At 45.2% G+C, this 24879-nt stretch overlaps 2 protein-coding genes across 4 annotated transcripts in view; both read right to left on the bottom strand.

Annotated features, from left to right (window-relative positions):
• The window catches only part of pum1 (pumilio RNA-binding family member 1), a 32724-nt gene extending 29981 nt beyond the window's left edge, over positions 1-2743 (bottom strand). For 2 of the 3 annotated variants that reach the window (XM_056297828.1, XM_056297830.1), the window contains exon 1: positions 1560-1753. In XM_056297828.1, the coding sequence (XP_056153803.1) occupies positions 1560-1593 (34 nt within the window). In that variant the 5' untranslated portion in view covers positions 1594-1753. Of the gene's footprint in view, positions 1-1559; positions 1754-2642 lie in introns of those variants that run through there. The other variant, XM_056297829.1, reaches the window with a different exon arrangement.
• Positions 2744-3641: 898 nt separating this feature from the next.
• On the bottom strand, positions 3642-23980 carry nkain1 (sodium/potassium transporting ATPase interacting 1). Its single transcript, XM_056298109.1, has 7 exons — positions 23125-23980; positions 21971-22108; positions 8176-8256; positions 7811-8008; positions 7657-7717; positions 6058-6139; positions 3642-5810 (listed from the first exon to the last, which is right to left on the bottom strand). Exons 1-7 carry the CDS (start codon positions 23176-23178, stop codon positions 5801-5803), a joined length of 624 nt encoding a protein of 207 aa, XP_056154084.1. The 5' UTR covers positions 23179-23980; the 3' UTR covers positions 3642-5800.
• Positions 23981-24879: the final 899 nt, after the last annotated feature.

Raw genomic sequence — 24879 nt, 5'->3', positions numbered from 1 at the left:
ACCCTTAGGACACCAGACTCAGATTTAGCCAGATAAAACATGAGAATTGAAGAAAGAAGTTGTCTGAACCATTTCTTCCCCCATGCCAAATAATCTATCATTGAGTCCAGGGTCTTCTAATATTTTATTAAATCACTTCAATGCATCACTCCTAAACTGATAGGAAATCTAAGGAACACGTAGGCCTATTCTTATGCAAATAGATGGGCTTTATATATCCCCATCATTTTAGATCAGCGATGGGCCAGTCAGGGATGGGCAACATGATCCAGAAAGGGCCAGTGTGGGTGCTGAGCTTTGTTCCAACCAAGCAGTTACACACCATGTCTACAAATCAAGGTCCTTAGCAAAGACTATTGGTTGACTAATAGAATCAGGTGTGTAACTGCTTGGTTGGAACAAGACTATTGATTGACTAATAGAATCAGGTGTTTAACTGCTTGGTTGGAACAAAGACCTGCAACCACACGGGTCCTTTCTGGATCATGCTGCCCATCCCGAATTAGGACCATAGTTTAGAATGCAAAAACAAAAACACTGAGCAAATCTTTATCTCGTCTGTGCTGTTTTTTATTTCAAATTTTGTTTCATACAATAATAGTTATGATTATTTTGCTTCTATTTAACTTCAGATAAAGACGGTATGCTCGGTTTATGGAAACTGCTTTTTCCCCCTTCAGTTCAACCGATAGTTAAGACAATCAAAAGCTGAATGTAAATATGGCTAGACCCAAATCAGTTGTACATGAGAAAAACCTGAGTTGGGGAAACATACAAAGCAGACTCGAACTTAAAAGGAGCAGGTAGCCATGAAAGCTGTTGCTTACTCTAGATCAGAATGTATCAGTCAGGGAGGATTGGCTCAGCCGTTGAAAACAGGAACATAAAATCCCTCTACAATACAGGTCAATGAGATAAACAACTTGCTCAGCTGCAGCAAAGATAAAACATAAACAACTTGTTATACCTCATTATTATTTATGTCAGTTTATGGTGCATAGTTATCACTTTCACTATTCTATACCTAACTGAAATAACTACATGGCATTTTAATGATTCTGTAATGCAACATATAAATCCCTTGAAAATGTTCTCTATAACACAACAGCAATGATACCTAGACAGCTATAAAATCCATTACAACTAATGTGATGTTGAGCTGATATGTCATCTGAGGGAAATGTGTTCCACCTGCTCCTAAAGCAACAACAATTTATCAAGTACTATTGCCTGGACAACTTTCAGAGTGGGACAAACTTCACTGTTAAAAGACAGCCAACCTCTGCCTTCTGCTCATCTCCACAAGGGAATGGGCAGTGGGCTTGATCATAATTACGGTTGCAGTGATACGCCCAAGGATTTGGAATCTGTTGGGTGGTCAGTATAGGGTACATCAGACTAGTGGTTTTTGTCAAGGGATTTAATTTGTATGCCAAAACCTTCCGCTATCCGAAATGTTCTAATCGTCGTTATAATTAGCAGTTTCACATTAATGTGCCTGAAGGCGACGAGAAAATTACAAGCACTTTTTTTCACAATGAGCCATACACACTAATTACCTCGGAGTCTCACACTATCCATCACCAACCGCATGCAGCTTTCTCTCTCACTGCTCCAACCACCGTGCAACAGACAGGAGATCACGCCCCCTTCGTGCGACTCCGAGGGGGGAGGAATACAGTCAGAACCATAAGAGAAAACAAATAAGTCACCACCGGCTAATCCCCCAAATCGTGCGATGGCCGTTTTGTCTATCCCCACCATCCTCCAGCCTTGCAGCTGGAAACAGTATCATGTAACTCATTTGTCGGGTACAGCTCCAACCCAGGTTACAAATGCACCCGGAAATCCTCACCACATAGCAGCCATTTCCCCCCCCCACCACCACCACAAACCGATGCGCCCCCGGCTCGTTATGTTACAAGTTTTCTACCCGGAAATGAACGTTAGTGATCCGTGTCGAGCCGGGTTAAACATTAGCCAATGCCAGGGATCAATCCACTGCATACCGGCCACAGACAAGGGGTGTGCCAGTACAGCCGGGCGACTGGGAGCTAGCATTACAACGTTTGGTAACTCCCAACAGTGGCATTACACAAGCCAGCGTTTTACCCGAGCCATCTCCCGTTGCCGTGAAACTACCACAAATGAAAGTTAAAAAAAATATATGTGGGTGTCGGTGACGGTTGGCATCGCGGCCGTTTACGTTTATTGATGCCAGCCCCGGAGCTGTTATGGTGGGTTCGCTGCCCGTGTCTACCGACAATACACGGCCTTCCAACACAAGCTGATCCCAGTCAGACAGGGGCAAAACACGGGGCTCGACACATTGAAATTATAAAAGGCACGGCAGCCCCTAAACGACGCCGACTCCCCGTCTAAGCGACGCCGGGGAATCGACTCGCGTCTGGCGAACGCGCAGGTTTACGGTTGCCCATGACGCGGATGCTAACAAAGGCCCGAGCTGTCTGGAGCGGAAGACCGACACAACGGGAGGAAGAGGCAGGAGAGGGCAGTCTGCGATACTGTCTCAAATATACACCCACAGCCCTCACTTCGGCTCTAGTTACGGAAATATTGGCACCGACGCGTGAGTGGCCCGCTTGCTGTGACCACGGCGATGGGGAAACGGCTCTACTTACAGGCGGAGAGGGTGGATGGTCGCGGATATCAGCCCCAGTTTCTTTCCGACTCCCGAGCTTTCACTCCGACAACATGGCGGCTCGACAGGAGCAGGCGAGAGCGCTGCATGATGGGAACGAATGAGGGTGAGAGTGCGGTTCATTGCGCCAACTGGGAGGGGAGGGCAGCGCTCGTCCCTTTGTTATGTGTGCGGGCCAATATATTTATTGTCTTTTTGTTTTGCCACTATTGACATCTTTTTCTTCTTTCTTTTTTTTGTCAATTATCCATATGGACAAACATCAGTGTTAACTTACGCTTTCTACACTATTGGCGCCGACACTGATCTGTGCGGGAGATCAGGGGCGGTCATCGGGCAGGTCTCCCATAATAAACGCTCTGTGGTGGGTACAAAATGTTCGGGGGGGACCGGGACGGGAAGTCCGGCGGCGATGGCCGCAAGGTCAGCTGGCGTGTCCCCTGGTGCCCCGTTTAGACCGCTGGACTGTAAATGGACGGTGTGAAAAGCGAAGCGTGGCCTGTCGACAAACGCCTAAATAAATGTCTTTTTTAAAATGTGCCTTTAAAAACTGCAGGTCAGAGGTGGGATTTTACTCCGAATCTGGGTTGTGGGTGACGTAACGCAAACAGTTAAGCGCCGTAAAATAACTTTGTGCGAGGGAGGGGGCGGGGTAACTTCACGCGAGGTGCGCCCGATTTATTATGCGGATCAATACGAAGTGGAATGCCGGCCTGCCGTAGTGCAATACCAGCGTGTGATTTTCTGTAAGATCTGCCAAAAGTTAAAATACGGTGCCTCACAACAAGTGCTCATATCGTCAAGGATAGGCGTAGACGCTCTCCAATCGTTAAGTCTGTGTCTGCATATGGATTCAAATAAAGAACAATATAAGTCGTGTTAAATTTAGAAAGTGTTTTTTATTACTTCAAACCTCGCCTTACGACCCAGTGAGGTTGATCGCCTCATCCCCATCCTTCACTCCCCCTCCCCTCTCCTTTTCATTTCCCCCTCGTTTCTCCTTCCCCCCTCTCCGAGAACCACTCCAATGTTTTCACATTTCCCGCTGATACCGTGTTTTTTTCCTTTTTAAAGTCCCCCTCATCTGCGCATTCAGACTGAGACAGGTGGCAGGGAGGATGTAGTTAGTAGCCATGTTTCCATCCACATGCTCAGCAAATTTTAAGCACACTTTTTCGCTGAAGTCGAATATGAAAGCTCGCGCAAGTCCGGTCTGTTTCCATTAGCTTGTTTTAAGTGAAAAAGATTTTTTTTAAAACAAACAAAAAACAGCATCCTCTCTGATCAAAAACGCTGAAAAGGACAAAGGTGTAATATTGTAATCACAGCAGTTCCTTTGTGTGGATATTACAAAAAAATTCAGTTTCCTTCGCTTTTCAGCACGTCTTATTGAGCTTTTTCACCTCAAGCAAGCATAAGAATTTCGAGATATTGAGGATTTTTGTCAGAAATCCGGCATTTCTAATTAGCTTCTCCTGTTTGTATCGCCAAAATTCACACAAAAGTTGATGGAAACATAGCTAGTAGCCAGTAGGATAAGGAAAATTAGGGGCAGAAAAGGGTACAGCAGGAAAATATCCAGGAGTGGAGGTAAGAAGAAAAATTTAAGTGTGTGCTCCTAGTTGCAGCCCCACCCACCCCCTAATACAACCCCCATACTAAATGGAACCAACAAAACAATCATCGGCTGGTTATATTTACATGCACAGTATACCCATTGGTCCCCCCATGAACACACTAACACCCAATCCCAAAGCCATCTCCATCCATGCTCAACAGCATGACATCTAGAGTCTGTTTTTTCTCCTAATTTTGACATATCTATAGCAGTCACCCTTTAAAAAGTGCTACAGTAATTCTACTTGAATCCTGACTTCTATTATTGAGCGACGTGAATATAAACGGTAAAGCAAAGCAAAGCAAGACAAATTCAAATAGAAAGGTAGCCATCTGTGATCTTCCTCACACCCCTTCGTAGATATCGTTCAGTGATTGCTGTATAGTTTATTGACTGTACGTGACAGCCAAGTCTGTCGGGGGGCAGGGCATCAAACAACAAAAACACCTCCGCTGGCCTCGCTCCCATGGTTTCCTATGCAGAAATCTGAGAAGTGGGTGGCAACTGTTTACTTTGTTTCCGTCAGTACCATTCAACAACCACTACAGACATTTAATAGCCACAATGGTTCAGGAAAACCAAAATATTACAGATAGTACCTTTAGCCTGGTCTGTGGGTATGATCCTCATATTTTCTTCTCAGGGATTTACACCTTTTATTATTACCTGTTATGGTACACAAGATACAATTCATACAGAGCCATTTGATGTAAGCAGTGATGTCTCACTGATAATGGATCACCTCAAACGCCCAGCAGCTCACTGGACCTTGACAGCTGAGCCACGGTGTTGAAACTGAATAAGAGCGGGAACAGATGGCTTTGGGACTGGGAATTTGTAAGACTGCTCTAGTATGACATCACCACGTTCTAAAATGACGATATGAAGGCGCTTGTGCCTCTTCATTATTATGTGACCCCCCCACCCCCATCCACCAAAAATGTAGAGGCACCACACATTAGAGTCCGGGGTGCATCCACTAAACATCAGCTAGTCCTGTGTAGTTAAACACACACACACACACACACACACACACACACACACGCACACACACACACACTCACAAACACATGCACACACACACACACTCACAAACACATGCACACTAAACACACACACTTGTGGGAGTGTGGTGAGCTGGCAGTTTGGTAAAGAGTGTCCTCGGTGACTTGACAGAAGTGTCCTCAGATCTCCTTCTTCTTCCTCGATTGCTCACCCCTCCCCTCCCATCATCTCCCCTCCCCACCTTCTCAGTCTCATCAACCGGCATGCTGGTTCATCCCTGAGGCTCCATACAGTCTCTTCAGGGTTTTCTTTCTCTTTCCTGGACACACACACACACACACACACACACACACACACACACACACACACAAAGACAAACACACATCTTTCTCTTGACGGGGTCCATCCATTCCTCAGTTTTGACTGTGACGCACAGAGTGAGTGTTGTCAGGGCAACTAGGTTCCATTGCCAGTGACACTGTCAGGATTTGGCCTGAAGGGGGCGCCATCAACACCTAACCAGCCCTGGGACACAGAGGGAAAGGCCGGAACAAAATCAAAGTTATAGATCTCTGACAGGACGCTTTCAGAAGTGAAATGAGAATGGTTAACATCGGAACCACAATCAAGACCATTCTAATCACCAAGTGTGACAAACTGACACAAATCTCTGTAGTTTTGGCAATATTTTATACAAATTCCTAAAATATACATTGTTCTTTGATTTAGGAAGGCATGAGAGTGTGAAATATGTGATGCATGTGTGACATACGTGTAGAGAGGCTGCAGTTGCAGATGGGAGGATTTCTGAGGGGGCTGGTAGCCATAGGAATCAAAGCCACCGATGAAATCGACTGTGATGAGAGGGGACAGAACATTATTCCTCCACAATAGAACACTTTATTTTGACATCAAAACCCATTTCGGTGTCAAATTGTACCGTCATGTATTTCAATATGCGCCTGACATTGTAAACCGTTGACATGATTCTAACTCCGGAGGCACTAACACATCTTTTGTCATCTTCCCTGCTTCATTCCAAGGAGTGATCATAAAATGTCTCCACATTCCTAAAATCTACCACTTTATAGTGCTAATGACGTCAGCTGGCATATGGTTATCGGTAGTATTGTCGTAACTCCTGATATATCACACTGAATTTCTCCAAAAATATGTTTTAATTAAAGATGTAATTAAGATAACAAAAAATAAATAAATCTCACAGCTTTATTTTTCCAACATGTTACTAGCAGCTCTAACATAAAACTATATACAAGGCTCAGCATTTTCAGTTTTTATTTTTCAAAGCCATCCAGCATGCCGAATTTCGCCACAAGAGGACACTGTTACATAACCTCACACGAACAAGAACTACTTTTGGATCCGTGGAAACATAAAATCTTGGTGAAAATCAGTTCAAAAATCTGGGTATTTTTCGGTGAAAATTGGTAAAAACCGAAAACACTGAGCCTTGTGTATATATTTAAGACATCACACTCTAGGGTGTCCAGGTAGCATAGCGGTCTATTCCGTTGCCTGCCAACACGGGAATCCCCGGTTCGAATTCCCGTGTTACCTCTGGCTTGGTCGGGTGTCCCTACAGACACAATTAGCCTTGTCTGCGGGTGGGAAGTCGGATGTGAGTATGTGTCCTTTGCTGCACTTGCACCTCCACTGGTCAGTCGAAGCGCCTGTTCGGAAGGGAGGGGAATAGCGTGATCCTCCCACGCGCTACGTCCCCCTAGCGAAACTCCTCACTGTCAGGTGAAAAGAAGCGGGTGGCGACTCCACATGTGGAGCATGTGGTAGTCTGCAGCCCTCCCCGGATCAGCAGATGGGGTGGAGAAGCAACCGGGACAGCTTGGAAAATAAGGTAATGGGCCAAGTACAATTAGGGACAAAAGGGGGGGGGGGTGCATGGCACACACTATCGTAAGACAATATGACATGCCATTCCCTTTCCAGGAAGTTGCGCTCATGATGTCACAACCCAACTTGAAAACTACTTTTTCTTTGCCTGAGTAAGAGCGCAGCCCTCAGGCGGACAGACTGCTCAAACAGACGGACGGCTCAAGTCAACATAACAGACAGACAACCACACAGACAGTCGTGACAGCTAGAATACTCCAGCAGACATCTCTAATACTCCTGACAGATGGAGCGTTAAGATACCCCTAGATGGAGTCCTCCAGACACATCCCTCACGATGACTCAGGCAGGAGGAGACGATAACACAGACAGCCCTCACATTCACGGCGACAGATTGATCCAACGAAAGCACTCTCCCAGAAGAAATACAAGTGAGCCTAATCACCAACACAGGGTGCTAAAATAGACAAAACAACCCTTAGATGAAGACAAAAGTACTCACAGCTGTCCTCGTCATCCTGGAAGACTTTGCTCACGTAGCAGGCATAAACAAAGCCAAAAAGCTGTCAGCAGAAACAGGAATACTGTCAGTTTTCATCGCATGTTTAAACATGCATTTTTCCAACGTCACGTGGGTTCGTGTGCGTGCCACTTACAGCCAATAGGACCTGCAAGGCTGAACTCAACACCTCGATGTACTGATAGTCTAGGAGACAACCGGAGACGGTGATGACGTGGTGGTCATCAGGGGCAATGTGGGAGTCTAGCACCGGGGTAACCAGGCAACCAGGACCATGCTCCATCCACCAAGAACGATGCAGGGATGTGTTGAATGTCATGAGAAAGTCCCTGTCCTGTTGACATACAAAATTGTGCATACACAAGTTCCCATATACACACAAATTCATGCACAAACAACACACATACACAAGGAAAATAAAGTCCAATTAAGACTACTGTCCAGATAGTTGATTGTATCACACACACACACACAAGTTGCATACACGTCATGGCAGCTTACCTGAGACAGGTGTCCTACTTCCAGGTAGAAACAGATGATGAAGGAGTTCCAGCCCACCCACAGCACCAGCCAAACTGCATACTGCCGAACAGACACAACCGCAGGTCAGTGTATTTGTATGTGTGTGTGTGTGTGTGTGTGTGTGTGTGTGTGTGTGTGTAGAATTACATTTATATAGCGCTTTTCTAGTGTGTGTCTGTGTGACGTCTCGTCTGTATATGTTCCCTATGCTGTTTGTCCTTTTTCCTCTCCTGTCCTCTACAGCTCTGCCCAGATGTGCGACATCTGATTGCCCAATGAGGTGCACCTGGCCTGGGGACGATGTGCCGGCATGTCTTTTGTTCGATCATTTGTGGTTGTTGCTGTTTTTTTAGTTGTGCTTTTGACCTGGTAGCTGCTTCAGTAACTTGGGAGTTTCAGTTTTGAGCACCCTGACTAGGTAGCCACTGGGCAGGTCTGAAGGGCTTGCCACGTTGTTGTTTTGCCTTTCTTATTTTCGGTGGTAATCCTGAGTGGGGGCACGCGTCAGTGTATTGCACGCTGTAAAAAATGTCTGTTGAGTTTAGTGTGAAAAACTGTCAAACCATGACAGTAAAGGACTGTAAACTCTAAATAGGTTGAATACAATTTCTGTCTCAGGGGACACCGTAAATATATATATCAGCCAAAACAATAATTTTTACATCTCTTTTCTCAAGAAAAAAAAAACATTACTCCACTGATAAATACCCTTGCATTGTTTTTACAACAGAAATATACCATAATATATATAACAGCCAACACTGTAATTTTTTGCATTTATGTTTTTGTTAAAAATACATTTTGTCACTGTTAAATGTACTAACCATTGTGCTGATAACGGCGCTAACCAGTCAACTAAAAGATTCAGACCCTTTAGTTGACTGGTTGGTGCAGTCGCCTGTGGTGTGGGCTATCCGGGTTCAAGTCCCGGCTGCACCCTGAATTCGCTACATTGGTGTCAGAAGTGGGATGGTGAGACCGTGAGGCCATCGGAAGTGCGTGCGCACAGAGACGTGAGGGAGCTGATATGCTGAAGCCCCAAAGGGAGGGAGGGGGGTAGTGTAACGACCACGGATGACTGACTTGCTAGCCCTTGGCTAATGGGTTGGAACCTTTAGTTGAATGGTTAGCGCAGTCGCCCATGGTGTGCGCTATCCAGGTTCAATTCCTGGCTGCCCCCTGAATTCGCTAAATTAATAATATATAGTATAGTATAATAATATAGTCTCGCAATAGTAGAAAAAGTTCTACTGTATTTTTTACGGTAAAGTTCTGGCAACCACAGCTGCCAGTTTTTTTACCGTAAAAACAACTACAATCCTTTTACTGTAATAGTAGGAAAAGTTCTACCATAGTTATTACTGTAAAGTTCTGGCAACCATGGCTGCCAGTATTTTACCGTAAAAAGTTTTTTTTACATGCAGTTGGCTACATCTCTGGTCTTCAGTGATGCACTGAGTTCCGCGTTTAAAGCCACCTCGAGCTCGGCAAGCCACTGAAGACTAGCTAGGTTAGTTGGCTATCTCGGTTGGAAGTAGGGGTTGGGGTACCTCTCTGCAGCTTGTTTCCCTAGTTTTTTGCACTTTGCATAAAGGAGTACATCTGGCCTTAACAGTACATCTGTCGCCATCTTCCCATACTGTGACTGCATCCATTCCCCAATCCTCTGTGAGTAGTACACATGGCTATTGTAACTCTAGCTAATGGTCACAGCAATTTGCATATGAAACCAATTGTTGTTTTCGGTCGTTATGCCACTCTCTTGTTTATAAGTGTGGGGATACCTGCAGTCAGTTGAGACCGAAGAGGTCGCTTAGATGAGTGATGAAATGTTTCTCTCAATAAACGTGTCCAGATGAACTGATAAAACTTTCTGTGATTTGCTTACCTGGATTACTGGGCATGCATAAAGACTTATTGGAAGGTAGCTACTGTTGGGTAGTGTCAACGGCTTTGGCTTAGTTCTGTGAACTAAATGAAAGCTTCAGCTGTGTGAGTTAATGCAGCATGTATGTAGCAGGGTGGGGCTGTTAGGGACGTATGTATGCCCTTCTTAATTTTGTTTAATGGCGAGTGGCAACTAGTATTTTAAGTGCATTACCGCCACCTACTATGCTGGAGTGAGGGCCAGAGTTCCCCATTTCCATTAGGAATGATAAAAAAGAGGGGCGTCCAGGGTGGCGTGGTGGTCTATTCTGTTGCCTAACCAACACAGGGATCGCCGGTTCGATCCCCGTGTTACCTCCGGCTTGGTCAGGTGTCCCTACAGACACAATTGTCTGTGTCTGCAGGTGGGAGGCCGGATGTGGGTATGTGTCCTGGTCGCTGCACTAGTGCCTCCTCTGGTCAGTCGGGGCGCCTGTTTAGGGGGGAGGGGGAACTGGGGGGAATTTACTTAATGCGGAAGCTTAACTCCTTTAACGTCTGTAACACCATCTTATGTACTTTTTACCAGTCATTTATTGAAAGTCTTTTAACCTTTCCCTCTATTTGTTGGTTTAAGGGGTTGAGTGTGAAGGACAGGAATAGCCTAAACAGTATCGTTAGGGTCTGCTCCAAAATAATCGGAGTCCAGCAAAGAGACTTGTGCTTCCTCTGGGAGAAACGTGTGGCCCAGAAAACAAAAGGAATTATTAGCCAATCTGACCACGTCCTATTCAGTGAATTCACTGTAATGCCCTCCAGCTGGCGCTACAAAGCGCCCCCTAGGAAAACGAATCGCTACTCTAAGTCCTTCGTTCCTTCTATCAGGCTGTTAAATGCCGAGAGTAGTCCTTTTAGATGAATGCTTAAAATTGTTTTACACCACAGTAGTTGGTTTATACCTTGTTTGTTTTTCACACGGCTTGTGGGCCTGTACGTTCACTGACTGTCGTATTGAAATGTAACCTACAACGCATCTTAGAATGCTTCATTTATTTATTCTATTCTTTTAACTTATATGAATTTTTGCCCTTCACCTGGTTCTCGTATGAGTCTGCATGCAGGGCCACACGAGGGTGACAGTGTGCATCTTTTGCCCATGTACTGATCTGTCAACTGTCTGACATAATGATGATTGCCACTTGTCTGTGAGTTTGTGTATGGCCTGGGTACATTGTAAAAACTGAACTGCCCTTCTGGGATAAATAAAGTTGTCTGAATCTGAATCTGAATAGCGTGATCCTCCTACGCATTACGTCCCCCTGGCAAAACTCCTCACTGTCAGGTGAAAAGAAGCAGCTGGTGACTCCACATGTATCGGAGAAGGCATGTGGTAGTCTGCAGCCCTCCCTGGATCAGCAGAGAGGGTGGAGCAGCAACTGGGAAGACTCGGAAGAGTGGTATAATTGGCCAAATACAACTGAGAGAAAGAGGGGAAAAAAAAGGAATAAGAAAGAAAGCCACTTTATTTTGTAATTGTACAGTTGTTCGGTTACAATGAAATTTGTTTTCTGCATTTAACCCATCCTATTGTATAGGAGCAGTGTGCAGCACCCGGGGACCAACTCCAGTTCTTCTTTCCATTGCCTTGGTCAGGGGGACAGACAGGAGTATTAACCCTAACAGGCATGTCTTTTTGATCGTGGGAGGAAACCGGAGCACCCGAAAGAAACCCACACAGACACGGGGAGAACATGCAAACTCCACACAGAAAGAACCTGGGACAGCCTGGGGTTCGAACCCAGGACCTTCTTGCTGTGAGGCAACAGTGATAACCACTGGGCCACCGTGCCATCCAATTCTCTAAATTAACCCAGTCTTTTTTTAATTAAAACAAGATTCAATATTCCTACCCCACATTTCCTTAATTCTTTTTTTAACTTTTCTCTGTGTTATACTTCTGGCAGTGACAGATAACATGTTCAGTCATTTCTCCTTCTAAGCCACATTAACAGTCCTGATAGATGTTTCCCTATTAATTGCATTGTTTTATTTAACCCTGTGTCCTAATCCCAGTCTTAATATAACCATTTGCTCTCTGGAGTTTTTTCCCATTTTCATTCCTCCCACTTTTTGCTTTATTTTATATAAATGACATCCTTTGTTTCCTTCATCCCAACGCTTTTCCCAGGGAGTCACGATATTGCTCCCTATTACTATTGAGGATTTTAAGCTTTTAGCAATTTTACGGACTTTTTATGCCAACTTTAGCACTTGATCACACTTTGCCCCCTCACTTGTACTGTTGTATGACTTGCAGGATTGCTTTGGACTACCTGTACCGGCTACCAGCTTAGCTGGGCTCGCCTTTAGCCTGGCGGCTAAGCTAAACTAACTATAATGGCGTTAGCCACTGAATTCGCCTGCATTAAAATCGAGCTACAATCCATAGACCCTTTGATCAAAGACCTACATCGCCAAGCTCATCTCAGTGGGCTGCCATCTCAGAGGGCTGCCATCCAGTCCGACCCAGAGGACCTCGGAGGTCTGGTTGACAGTCTGGGTCTCTCTCGCAGTTGGTCCTCAGTGGTAAAGGGAAAGAGACTGATTTCTATCCCCCTGTTTGATCCTGACTTTCATCTTCCCCTGGAAAACTCATTCTCTCCATTGACAGAGCTTATATCTTTATATCCCAGCCAGTTATCCCGGTGGCTGATGTCGGCAACGGCACTACTCCACCGACTAGGAAACGTTCTGCAACACCCAGCTCAGCGTGCTCTCCACTTTACATCCACAAGAACAACCGTTCAAGAGTTGAGCTCACCAACTCCACACCGCCGTCCCTTCAGCTGTCCAGCTACCCTCTCCCTCCTGCACTTCCACCAAGGTCCCTACCGCAGCGGGTGTGGCAGCTGACACCAATGACCTTCATCATCGAAAGCTGATGATCTACAATGGAGGATACCTCAACAGTCAACCTGAAATCCTTGTAATTGGCGATTCCATCTCCAGGTTCATTAAGCTCCCTGGTGGCATAACTTACTGTTTCTCTGGATGTAAAGTTTCCGACATCTCTATACACGTTCCAGCCATACTTGATTGCCATCCAACTATCCATACTGTTATTGTCCACGCTGGAACCAATCACCTCATGTCAAGGCAATCATTAAAGCTATAGTCTGACTTTGAGTCCCTCACTCTAACTTTAGAGAGCCTGGGCAAAAACTGTATGTTGTCTGGTCCCATTCCATCTGTAGGTAAGGGCTCCAACCACTTTAGCCACCTCTTCAGTCTGCACTGCTGGTTAATGAATTTCTGTACTGCTACAGGCCATGGTTACATTAACAACTTCGGCTCATTCTGGCATAGGAGGGACTTTTACAAAAAAGACGGTATTCACCCAAATGGTGAAGGGGTTAAGCGACTGACATGTAATCTCGTCCATTGTATAGCTTTTTCAGCCTGATGTTTAGCTGCATGCAGAGATCATGCGTCAAACTGAATCTATCATGTATCCCCCCCAGCTCTCCCTCTGACAGGATACAGCCCTCTGTTTCTCTGGCTGAGCCTGGTCCTCTCCCAGTCCATCCTATCTCTGTCATAATTAACAATAGACCACCAAAACGTGTCAAACACTGTCAGTCTGCTCTTAATATAAACCACCCTTTCTCAGATCTCCATCAAGAGTTCACTCTCAGTCAAGCCTTTCACTCCAGCAATGTTTGTGTTGTGTAACATAAGATCTGTTAAACAAGACTTTTATTCTGAACAATCTCATTTTATCTCACAATCTGGATTTCTTACTTTAATTGAGACCTGGCTTAAAACCGGTGACTGCCGACCTCTAATAGAGCTCTGTCTTCCCAATTACCAGACCCTCAATCCTCCTAGGCTCACTGGTCGTGGTGGGGGTATTACAGTTGTTTTTAAGAATAACTTTATTTGTAATCAGATAACATGGTGTACTTCCAATAGCTTCAAATTAATTTCTTTTAAAATTGATTGTGAAATCCCAGTATGTTGCTTGGTTGTCCACCAACCACCAAAACCTAACAATTCTTTTTTTAAATAAACTCTCTGAACTGTTAACTTCGGTGGTTCTCAAATATGATTGCTATTATGGCTGGCAACTTAATTTGCACATTGACAACCTCTCAGATTCTCTTGCAACCAACTTTTTAAATATTACCAACTCTTTTAACTTTGTTCAGCATGTGTCCAGCTCTGTGCATGACCATGGTCATGGACCTTGTTTTCACCCTCGCTCTGACCTTGAACTCTCTTCCCATGTTTGATTTTGTCCCTGACTATAAATGCATTGTTTTTGACATCATGCTTCAGTCTTCTGCTCAACCGCAGAAGCACACAGTACAGCCTCACTTCTTCAATACCAACTCTGCAGCTACTTTTTCATCCTGGTTCTCTGACTATAATACCCCCCCCCCGACTCCTCCAATGTTAATGATCTTGTAACCTGGTTCAATGATCCGTGTGCTTCTGTGCCAGACCTCAGCTCCCTACACTACCAGGTCGTTTTCATCATCTAATTCTTGTCCCTGGATTAACGACAACATTCATCAGGGGAAAAGGGAAGTCATAAGAGTGGAGCGTAGGTGGAAGAAATCCAAATTCAGGGCCAATCTCCTCCGTCTGAAAGAACTGCTGTCCATGCCCAACCAAACATCAAAGAGGTGAAAGTTGCCTACTTTGCAGGCCTAATTAGTGACAATAAACACAATCCAAAGTTCCTGTTTAAAGCCACTGACTGGCTTGTAAACCCTGGCCATCCTGCTGTATCTGCCTCCAGCCCAGTAGACTGTGAACATTTTTTTCTCTTCCTTTGTTAACAAAATCAATATCATTCATTCTAATTTTAACATTGCTAATATTTCCTGCTTCATCAGTTTACTGTCCTACTCTCGTCTGATTTCTCCCCGATCTCTTTACACACTCATTGACACTGTATCCCCTATGTGCCTGTCCTCTTGTCCTTTAGATGTAAACCCCCCCAAATTCTTTATAGAGGTTCTGCCTACTAGGCTAGACCGTAGACCTGCTCTCCATTATTAATCTTTCTCTCACCTCTGGCTGTGTTACTGATGATTTTAAGATGGCGAGTGTCCAACCTACTTTAAAAAAAAAAGAAAAAGAAAAAAACCGTGCCCTTGATCCAACCCACCCAAATGTCTACAGACATATGTCTGTAAATGTTCTCATTCACAGGTCTACAGACCTATTTCAAAACTACCATTCATCTCCAATAGTCTTGAAATAAAATCGTTGCACAGCAGCTCCTTGACACAATAGGTCAGAACAGGACACAATATTTTCAATAAATTTCAATCCAGCTTTCGCCACCAACATTGTACAGAAACAGCAGTAAGAGTGACAAATGAAATACTCATACAAGCTGACAATGGCAAACATTCTATCCTGGTCCTGCTTGACTTAGCTGCTGTTTTTGATACTACTGATCGCTTTATCTTGGTTGAACATTTAAATTAGTTGGTTGGTATCTCGGGCTCTGCTCTCAGTTGGCTCTCACCCTGTCTAACAGGAACTTTCAGGTTGTCACAGACAACTTTGTGTCCTCAACTGCCCCTATACTCTGGAGTTCTGCAGGATTCAATCCTTGGTCCCACCCTTTTCTCAATCTACATGTTACCTCTTGGCAATCTGGTTAGCCAGTTCAACTGCATCTCTCACCCACGCTATGCTGAGGACATGCAGCTGTATTTATCAGTTAAGCCAAATAATATGGGTAATACTGGTACCCTCCATGACTGCCCGGGTGCTATTAAGGAATGGATGCTACTCAATTTCCTTCAGCTCAATTCAGACATAACTGAGGTTCTCTTTATTGGTCCTCATAAGTCTGTCTCAGAAGTGAAACCTTGCATTGGACCTCTGGCCACCAATGTTAATCCCTCCTCAAGAAATCTGGGTGTACTCTTTGATCAAAATCTGAATTTTGACCCACACATAAGCAAACTTGTGCAAACCTGCCTTTTCCAACTCTGGAACATCGCAAAAATCAAATCAATGCTACCAACCAGGGATCTAGAATTACTAATCCAGACCCTAATTTTTTCACACCTTTGACTACCGTAAAGCTCTTTTCTCCTGTCTAAGCCAAGCAGCCCTGTCTCACCTGCAACTCGTGCACAACGCTGCAGCCAGACTGCTAACCAATACCAATCTTAGATCCCACATCACACAAATTCTCGCATCCTTTCATTGGCTCCCCGTAATGTATAGAACAGACTTCAAGATACTTCTTATCACATAAGACCCTACATGGTCTTGCCCCTTTATATGTTTCCAAATTTTTGCATACTTACTCCTGCCTTTTCCAACTCTGGAACATCGCAAAAATCAAATCAATGCTACCAACCAGAGGGGGAGAAACGTTTAAAATAGGCCGGATATGAGGAGGCCAGACTGGCCAGAGACCATCCCAGCCGACCCTCCCCGCAGGTCTTTATGCTCTGAAATGAAAGGTGGAACCTGGCTAACCTGTGACTAGCATAACAAAGTTATGTTAGTGGGCTAGCTATCATTAGCTATCATTAAATTAGGTATCTCTGGACACAGACTAAGCTGGTTACATTCATCAGGTACATTAATAATGTTATGTTGTTAGTCAGTAATACGTTCATATGTTAATAATGGTAATAATAATTGTGTGGGTAAAAGTAACAGTAATAATAAGTTAGCTGCATTAGCTATCAATAATAGCTAGTAGCAAGGTTAGCTTGGAGCAGACAGGTATTTTTGTTGATTTTGGATGGATTAAGCTGGCTATGGGGTCTGCTATACTGCGAAATCTATTGCTGACATTGTGCTTCTTGCGTTCTGGGTTTCGGGAAGGGAAAGAAAATTACACCCCCTCCAAACTTTTCAGATATCTAGTATCCGATTTGCATATCCCATAGGCACACCGTTTCAGCATTTTGCTATGTGTTTGAAAGCTTGACGGACCTCCTTCACATAGAAACCGTTGCTAAGGTAGGATTGGACAAGCACTGTTCTGGGGCGGTACTTTGCGAAAGGTCAATTGTATCCAGCCAATTACCCCACTCTTCCAAGCAACCCCGGTCGCTGCTCCAGACCCCTCTGCCAATCCGGGGAGGGCTGCAGACTACCACATGCCTCCTCCGATGCATGTGGAGTCACCAGCTGCTTCTTTTCCCCTGACATTGAAGAGTTTTGCCAGGGGGACGTAGCGCATCGGAGGATCATGCCATTCCCCCCAGTTCCCCCTCCCCCCTAAATAGGTGCCCCGACCGACCAGAGGAGGCACTAGTGCAGCGACCGGGACACATAAAGCCGGAGGTAACACGAGGATTCGAACTAGTGATCCCTATGTTGGTAGTCAACGGAATAGACCACCACGCCACCCAGACGCCGGAACTCTTGACTCTTGCTAGAATTAGTTTTCCCTACTTTATGCAGGAGTTTTTCCATAGGTTGATTCTTTAAATGCCAAGGGGCTAATCATGTAAGAGTTCTTTGTTCTGCTGAAAACTATGGACACTGAGCTCTTCAGACTTTGAGACAATTTTCTTTGACTTCTGCATCAAGACATTCTCTCCAATCGATTCGGATAAAGTATATTGTAATTCACAACCCGTTAAGTGTTTTGTGTTATTTCATGATTATTGAGTGTTTGCAGGCAATTTCCACGATACCCCAGCCCCCCTTAACAAACACACACACACAACCACACACACACACACACACACACACACACACACACACACACACACACACGCACACACTCTGGATTCGGCCTTAATGAGTAGTTCAATCCCATCTTCTTGAAGAGAAAAAGTGTATTTTATAAGAAGGATAAGAATTTATTAAGCCCCTGCTGCATTGACATACTGGTGTTTCTATTAAATCATCCCAGAGGGGCAAATTATCTCACTCAGAGCTGTCTTTTTTTTCCCAAACAAAAATCAATAGGGGTCGCATTAAAGCTAAAGACATTACCCTTGCTGATTGGCCAATAAAAACATAGCAGTCATTATTCAAATCGCACACTGCAAGTAATGCTTTCTGAGGCCGGAAACATTAGGTAGCAAAATGTCTCTTTCAGAGTGTGCTATGAGAAAACTCATACTGTTTGTGGATTACATGCAATAGAGGACATCATGCCAATATCCTGAAAGTCCACAATGAGGCGAGTTGATCATAGGCTGCCTTTTCTTTTTTTTTTAATAATTAAAGCCATGAATTATTTTGAAAACTAATACCCTAACTTTTCTGTTTATCATTATAGGATGAGAGGATATCCTTCAGAAGAGATGGAGGATAATCAAGCACAGATAAATGAAAAAGTGGCATGGCCAGATTAGGCTCGGCCCGTTTGTCACTATTAGTTGTTTCCAAAATTGAAAACAATAAAGAATTGGTAAATAGAAGTTCTGCAAAATACTGTGAAAATAAAGTACTGTCCAGGTCGTTTCCTTACAAAGGCAAATGAATGGTTTGGACTGGGAGTGACTGATAGCAGCCTGTCAAATACAGCTCATAAATATCTTTGACTAAACTGATATTATTTTGCTGTTATTAAAAAGCACTCAGATAGCCACTGTTTGCCTACACCACACTTCAATAAGCCTTGATGATGGGACGTTGATCAGTATTTTACCTTATTTATTGATGCAGGGCTCCAGACTAACGTTTCAACACCGTCCCAAAATATAATTTGAACCATCAATAAGTCAATGTAAACAGTCCCAAAATCTAAATGTTGTCCTTTTACTTAGTTACTGTCATCTAAACTACAGTTACTTGCATAAAAACACACTATTCAATTAATTAGGAAATAAATGATCATATTCTTATTTAAATAATTGCTTTGATTGCAAAAAAACCTTGAAATTAGTAGTTTTAATTATGTTATAAGCTGCTTTGAATTAGTGTTGGGAGGTTAAAACAGGCTATAATTCCCTCTCTAATATCTATTTCATACTGCTGTGAAAAGATCAACAAATTTCTCCTTCAAACAGCTGTGTTTATTCAAGATGCTAGCCAAAAACAAAATTTTACAAGGACATTTGAGCACATCATGATAAGGATCCATTCAGGGAGATAATTTCTTTTGAGTTTTGCTTCGTAGCCAGAGCTTCGTTGTTTCTGTAGAGAAGTAGAAAATAAATTGATTTGATTTGGTCAAAGGGCTCCCACGTGGAAAGAGTTCACAAGAATCATTATGGCATATTATTATTATTATTACCAGCCCTATAAAGAAATAGTCACACTAAAAGAAATTGAAATATTAGCCTACATGTGTGTCCAGCATACCACCAGATGGCAGGAGAGAAATCTTCACTCTCCCAGCACAGAGCTTCTCTTAACGTGAGAGTGAAAGTGAAATTAACTCTGTGTGTGTGTGTGTGTGTGTGTGCAGCAGCGGACCGCAGCTCTGCTCTACTCACATTTTAGAGAATGTAATTAATATTTTCCTCATTAATGATGTATTACTTCACCACCCGCGACCAATCTGCTATTAATCAGAGTGCCTGGCTAAAGTTAGCTAGCTAATAACAAGCAGCTGGCTAGACTTTCAGTCCAATGACTAATTAAAAAAAAATACATCCATTTGAATGTTTCCTTACCTTAGACTCGGGGTTTGTAGGCCTACTCGGGTTCAATGAAGGCGATGCATTGCCCTCTTGGTGCTTGATCCGTACTCTGTTTAACCAGCGCAACATATTTGCGAGGTCCTGCTAGCACGCTGTTTGAACTCAGGAGATAGATGGACCAGTACCGCAGGCGCATTTCAGGTCTCGCGCCGAGGAGCCAGCCAGGGATAGTAGCAACAGCTGTGGTCAGCAACCTTTTGGACGTCCCATGTCACTTCACAATGTTTAGAAAAAAATAAAATCACAGGCCCAAGTGCCAGTTCATTTTCACAATGAGCATTTATCCATTTATTTACTGCTGCTGCTTGTCTCCTCATCTAGATTCTGCATGCCAAAAGATCCACACACACACACACACACACACACACACACACACAAAACCCTTGTTCGTCGCAATATCTGGTAACCGCTGCTAGATGTAGAACGTCGTTTACATCCACACTCTCGTCAAGAGTGGCGCTGAATACCGACACATCTTTCAATGCACGGGTTTGTGGTGCCTTACATTTGCCACCATGTCTGTAATGTGCCTCTCTACAGTTCTCACAGAAACAGGCATTTCCCTGATCCCGCTGATGATTGTGTCTTTGTTTGGTAACCCATCAAACATGACCTGTGAACTGCCCAGCAAAGTCTCCTTTATGTACTCTCCATCGGAGAATGGCTCCCCATGTTAAGCAATGCACCGTACGACTTTATAGCTGCCCTCTGTAGCTTGGTTCTTGGCGGCACATCAGGATGTAAACACGCTGCTTTTGCTTCCCTACTGGGCCACTGCCCTCTTGATCGATTCAGCTTTATCAGCCTTATCTTTGACGTTTTTCTCAGGCCATGTTTCAAAATGATATTTTACATTTGAAGTTCGACACAACATTTTCACAGCAGAAAGTGCACACAGCTCGGTCCTTTCGTGAAAGAAATCCGAATTTGTTTGTCTGAGACGGCTGAAAAACGTGAATATTAGACAATATTGCTTCTGCTGTCATCAGTTGTTCTTGACATGAAGCAAACCTAGCTAGCTAGCCTAGATATGCTATGTTTTCACTACCGCTGTAATGCTGCGCTCGTGGGCAGATCAGAGGGCGGGGGAGGAGGGGGATGACAGACGTCAATTGTGTGCGCTCTCTTACTGTCAAAAACAATGGTTAAATTTGCGACTAATTAATTATTTCAGTATCATTTTAAATTGAATTGTTTGTTTAGTTCACCATTATGCTAAATTTAATTAAAAATGTTTTTTATCAAACTAGTATATTAAAATTTTTCTTTTTTGGGGGGGTTCCCCCCCTTTTTTCTCCCCAACTGTATCCAACCAATTACCTCACTCTTCCAAGCCGTCCTGGTCGCTGCTTCACCCCCTCTGCCAATCCGGCGAGGGCTGCAGACTACCACATGCCTCCTCCGATACATGTGGAGCCGCCAGCTGCTTCTTTTCACCTGACAGTGAGGAGTTTCGCCAGGGGGATCATGCTATTTCCCCCAGTTCCCCCTTCCCCCCGAACAGGTGCCCCGTCTGACCAGAGGAGGCACTAGTGCAGCGACCAGGACACATACCCACATCCGGCTTCCCACCCGCTGACACGGCCAATTGTTTCTATAGTGACGCCCAACCAAGCTGGAAGTAACATGGGGATTCAAACCGGCGATCCCTGTAGGGTAAGCAATGGAATAGACCACTACACTACCCGGACGCCCTTAAAATTTAATGAATTGCTGCGCGTGCCACTGTGGACACGTGTGTCATAGGTTGCCAACCCCTGATCTATAGTAACAGGATGAGAAGACATACTCCATTGTATTCAATGTTCGGTTCAGTTTCTAATTTCCTAGGCAATAGTTTAAAATAAATAAACAAACAAACAAATAAATAAATATATATGAAATCCCTATCATGCCGGAGGCGTCCTGGGGAAGATCTCTGTTTGTCCCTACCACATTTCAGTCATCCCCGGGAAGACAGGACCCCGTTAGTCTTGAGCCCTGTATTGATGCTACGGTATTTCAGTATAAATGAAGGAATGATCTGGAATATAGGAGCTAGATGAGGTGTGGTCAGAAAATAAAACAGCTAGTGGGCTGGATGTGACCTGCAGACTGCCATTTGATGATCCTGGCTGTAGCTATATACCCGCAGATAGGTTGGGGAATGATAGGGCAACTGTGACTTGTCAGGGGCCCCCAGAATTTCTAGTGGTGCCCCTGCTCAAGGTGGCAGCTGGCGGGAGCCGTGACATAAACTAGTAGCAAAGGATACTCACAAAGATGAGGTATCTGGAGCGAAACTGCACAGTGCCAAACATTCCCAAGATGACGGCCATGATGTGAAGGAAGTTGGCCAGGATGGGTGCCCACTGATAGCCCAGAAAATCAAACACTTGTCTCTGGAGCGCTGCCGCCTAGGGGACAGAGGGGACGGGGTCACACTCATAAGAAGAAAAAAAAACATATACAAACATTCAAAAACAGTCCTATGTGCATATTTGCACAGACACACTCATTAAACAAGGCCACACATGCACACGCGTGCGTGCATACACACACACACACACAAACATTCACAGGGACAGGGACACACATACACAGGTCTGCCGCAGTTGTTTCCATGGTAACTGCCTAGAGCACCAGCCAGCTCAGTGACTGTAAAAGAGAACCCCCCCACCAAAAGCTCCCCCAAACTAATGAGAATCTATGGGCCGATTCCCCCTGCCACACAACCCACGGGACCAGCAAACAATAGCCTCCACACTGCCTAGCCTTCAGACTAGCATCACTGTCTGCATCGCACACGTTTACCAAAATACTTTCACATTACTCACTTATTACGTTTTAGAAGAATAGAACGGAGCTATTTGGAGACACGACAAAGAGCCAAGTTTAACTCTGGAATGGAGACCAGATGGGCAGAGCAGAGTTCAAGAGGAACAGTGTCTTCTTGTTCTTCGGCCACAACTCTTAAGTCTTTAAACTCATGTGGCGATGCCAAAATATAGCATACACCCCAACATGTTTTTTTTCGCCCTCCCGCTCCTTGACATACACATTCATACTGTAAATATATTCCATTACTGTACATGCGCTATATATAAACACAGACTCAGGACTACGGATACCACAAAGCTCCCCTACCCTGCTCTCTCTCTCGCTCTTCAAAGATACACACACCCTTGTCTAAGGCCTGTAATGTGGTATGCGTGCCCACCAGCTGCAGCTCAAAGCCTTTTTTAGCGTTGCTGTGCAGAGGGGGGCTGCACAAAAGGCCCGGTTGCAACGTGTGGCTCTGCAAAACGCTAGGCTGAATATATTCCTATTGTGAGAGAGGAGCGAGGAGAGAGTGGAGCGAGGAGAGAGTGGAGCGAGGAGAGAGTGGAGCGAGGAGAGAGTGGAGCAGGGTTAACGTTACATGCGTTCTTACCAGCTGCAGTGAACATATCACCACCAGCGTGCACCTCCCGTCGCACTTCCCCATCTTGGAGGGCTCCGGCCGCGGCTTGGTGCCGCGGAGGCTCCGGGGGAAGGACGGGTCCCCGGTCAGATCCAGACTGACTGGCTGTCTCAGCTCACACCATTACCGGCTTAACTCCTCCTCGGGGGGGGGGGGGGACGCTCTTCTCTCCGGCGGCGCGCTGGGTCAAAACGAGTGACTCATGCCGGCCGCTGGCTTTGTCGGGGTAAATAGCTGCGGGTGGTCGCGTGTTTTCAGGAAACGGTGGACGTCCACTTCACGCTGAGGTCTGCGGTCCGACCACCATCGATTAACCGGATCACCTCGGCCACACCTTCCGGCGGAGCGCGGAGGAGACGGGACACACACACACACACACGCGCGCGCACACACACACACACACAACACAAACCCAATAAAAACTGTCACAATCTGCTCCGGGCGAAAGACAGAAATGGGCGTCATATGATAACAGATCACACCAGGGGAGGGTGGGGAGGAGAGGAAATGACCCGACCCACATACATATGGCTCGGCTAAAATGAAATCCGCCGCGGACACAAAGCAGCCAGTTTGCGACTCACGGTGGCGTGTTGTCGAAGCCGCAGAGTCCCGGCTCTCCTCCCCCGCCACCACCTTCCTGCTCGTCCCCGGTATCGCGGAGGGAGAAAGAAGTCCAGTAAAAAAAACGGGATGTGTGGGGGGGCTGTCTTCAAACCGGGCCGGATCTGGGCTCCTCCGTTCCGTCTCGGCTTCTTCTTTTGTCAACAGTCGGTCGGCGGTGCCGGGTCGGGCGCGGGAGGAGCTGGGGGAGAATCGGAGAGCGAGAGAAGAGAGGGGGAGAGAGAGAGAGAGAGAGAGAGAGAGAGAGAGAGAGAGAGAGAGAGAGAGAGAGAGAGAGAGAGAGAAGAGAGAGAGAGAGAGAGAGAGAGAGAGAGAGAGAGAGAGAGAGAGAGAGAGAGAGAGGAGAGGAGAGAGGAGAGAGAGAGAGAGAGAGAGAGAGAGGGGGAGGGGGGTCAGCTCAGTCACTATACGACCCCCTCCAGGAGGTGCCTGGATTCTGCAGCGCCCAGGAGCGTGTACGCGTGTGCGGGAGAGACACAAAAGAAACGCGGCTCCGTCGCGCAGGAAGCAGACGGTCGCCGGAAACCAGATTGGCTGTTACGGTCGAGCTTCACACCCCCCCCCCCACCCCACCCCCGCCTTATTTAACGGTGGGTCGTTACGCCTTTATAAATCTTTTGTGTCTGAGATGGAAGAGGAGGGGGGGTGAAAGAAAAATTGACACCGCCTGCTAAGTCATCTGCCCCGTGTTGCAGGGCAGTTAGAAAGTAGGACAAGGAGCTGTAGCAGACTACAATGTGCCATTGATTGCGCAAGGTAAATATTAGTTTTAATGGGTTAACTAGCCCTAAATGGAAATTAGGTCAATGCCCCCTTATTGCAGAGCTCCACACGTTGGTTGGATGAAGTCTGCCCTCCCATTGGAGTCACTCCAACCACTACTCCACTACAGCCAATAACATGAATATTCATATTGAGCAGACTAAGTATAAACGAAGTACAAGGATGAAATTCAAAGTGATTGTACGTTTTCACAGGCATCAACATTTTGTTCCACTTAAAAGGCTGCCCACTAATAAATCTAGCTGCATTTGATGATAGTGGTAGTTTGCGTTCAGCGTGAACACAGAAAAGCAACTCGGGACAAAAGGGGTCAAACAA

This window comes from Lampris incognitus, chromosome 18 (genome assembly GCF_029633865.1).
Source record: "Lampris incognitus isolate fLamInc1 chromosome 18, fLamInc1.hap2, whole genome shotgun sequence".
Lineage (NCBI taxonomy): Eukaryota > Metazoa > Chordata > Actinopteri > Lampriformes > Lampridae > Lampris > Lampris incognitus.
The sequence above is the reverse complement of the archived record's forward strand: the minus strand, read 5'-3'. Positions and strand labels throughout refer to the sequence as shown.

What these genes read in the sequence shown, in the direction of transcription:
- nkain1 (XM_056298109.1), bottom strand. Translation starts at nt 23,178, where the DNA reads ATGGGGAAGTGCGACGGGAGGTGCACGCTGGTGGTGATATGTTCACTG. An exon ending in GCTCCAGATACCTCATCTTT is followed by an intron (nt 8,257 to 21,970) that starts GTGAGTATCCTT and finishes TCTGTTCGGCAG; the next exon opens with TATGCAGTTTGGCTGGTGCT. An exon ending in CCAGGATGACGAGGACAGCT is followed by an intron (nt 6,140 to 7,656) that starts GTGAGTACTTTT and finishes CTCTCATCACAG; the next exon opens with TCGATTTCATCGGTGGCTTT.